The sequence below is a fragment of the Perkinsus marinus genome (genome assembly GCF_000006405.1).
Source record: "Perkinsus marinus ATCC 50983 genomic scaffold scf_1104296977382, whole genome shotgun sequence".
NCBI classification, from domain to species: domain Eukaryota; phylum Perkinsozoa; order Perkinsida; family Perkinsidae; genus Perkinsus; species Perkinsus marinus.
The window spans coordinates 1-1,044 of NW_003200177.1; the positions used below are offsets into that span (position 1 = coordinate 1).

Below are 1,044 nucleotides of genomic sequence, written 5' to 3' on the forward strand. Positions count from 1 at the left end.
AACGAGCCGTCAACTTGATGTTCGCAGAGAGCAACCGGCTCTGTCAGCGGCTTCGTGACGTGGTGTGAAGACATGGGCTCTGAGGAGGGGGAAATAGAGGAGCTCAGAGAGCTTGAGATACACTCTCCAGCTGAGTACTTCAGTTCGAGTCCGAATCAGAAGACTGAGCGTCATATTGAACCTGGCATCTCATGAAACATAAAGCTCTCTGACGTTATTACTACTGCATCATGTATTCCTCGGACTTTAGTTCGATAATGGCTGTTCCGAGAGTGCGGGCAATTTGAACGTGCTTAGGAATGAGCATGGATCCTTCATTGCGTCTTTGGGAACTTGGAAGTGCGAATTCACTCAAACAGTCGCTCTGCGTTGAAGAGAACTATCCTACAGGGTTTGTGATGTTTCATTATTCTTGATGATCCTTCGACAGTCTGGCCGCCAGCTTTCATTTGCAGAGGCCTCCGCCGTCAATTCCGGTTACGATGCTCCCGCTGCTGTCATTCACGCTACAGGTAAGTGAGTCTCAGGTTGTCATTGCTAGTGCGCGCTTGCTTCACGATGCTTTCGAAATCCAGGAGCGTGCCGTGGGACTAAACCTCAGCTATTTGTGAACCCTTCAGATGATACTACCGGAACGTTCTCTACAGCGTCACACTTTGCGGCATTGCAGCGAGCATACGCAGATAATCACTCGGAATGGATTCATCAGCTCAACGAGCGAACGCCCTATCACCTGTGGAAGGGCCCCGGCATCGTATTTACCCCCACTGGGTTTCAGATGCGTCTACCTCGATTCCAGGATTGGTGAGCTATGCGGAGCCTTCCTTTGTCTGCTTACGTGCTGAAGTTCAATCAAGGTACTTCATGGATGGTGAGAGTGTATTCGAGGATGGCCGGGAAATGGAGGTGGAAATTTCCGGAACTGGCGATCCAACTTGGGCAGTGAATAGGAGTAATCCCGAGCTTCGCTCCGCTGTATGTTTTCACCTATTTTCCAGGCTACAGGGAACGGTCTAGTCTGAATATGCTCGCCGCGACGAATGC

At 50.4% G+C, this 1,044-nt stretch overlaps 1 protein-coding gene across 1 annotated transcript; it reads left to right on the forward strand.

Moving 5' to 3' along the window:
• Positions 1-415: 415 nt before the first annotated feature.
• Positions 416-804, forward strand: Pmar_PMAR018662 (hypothetical protein; the record flags this gene model as incomplete). Its single annotated transcript, XM_002764419.1, has 2 exons — positions 416-512; positions 621-804. Coding segments are annotated over 2 exons (281 nt in total), but the record flags the coding sequence as incomplete, so codon positions are not given.
• Positions 805-1,044: the final 240 nt, after the last annotated feature.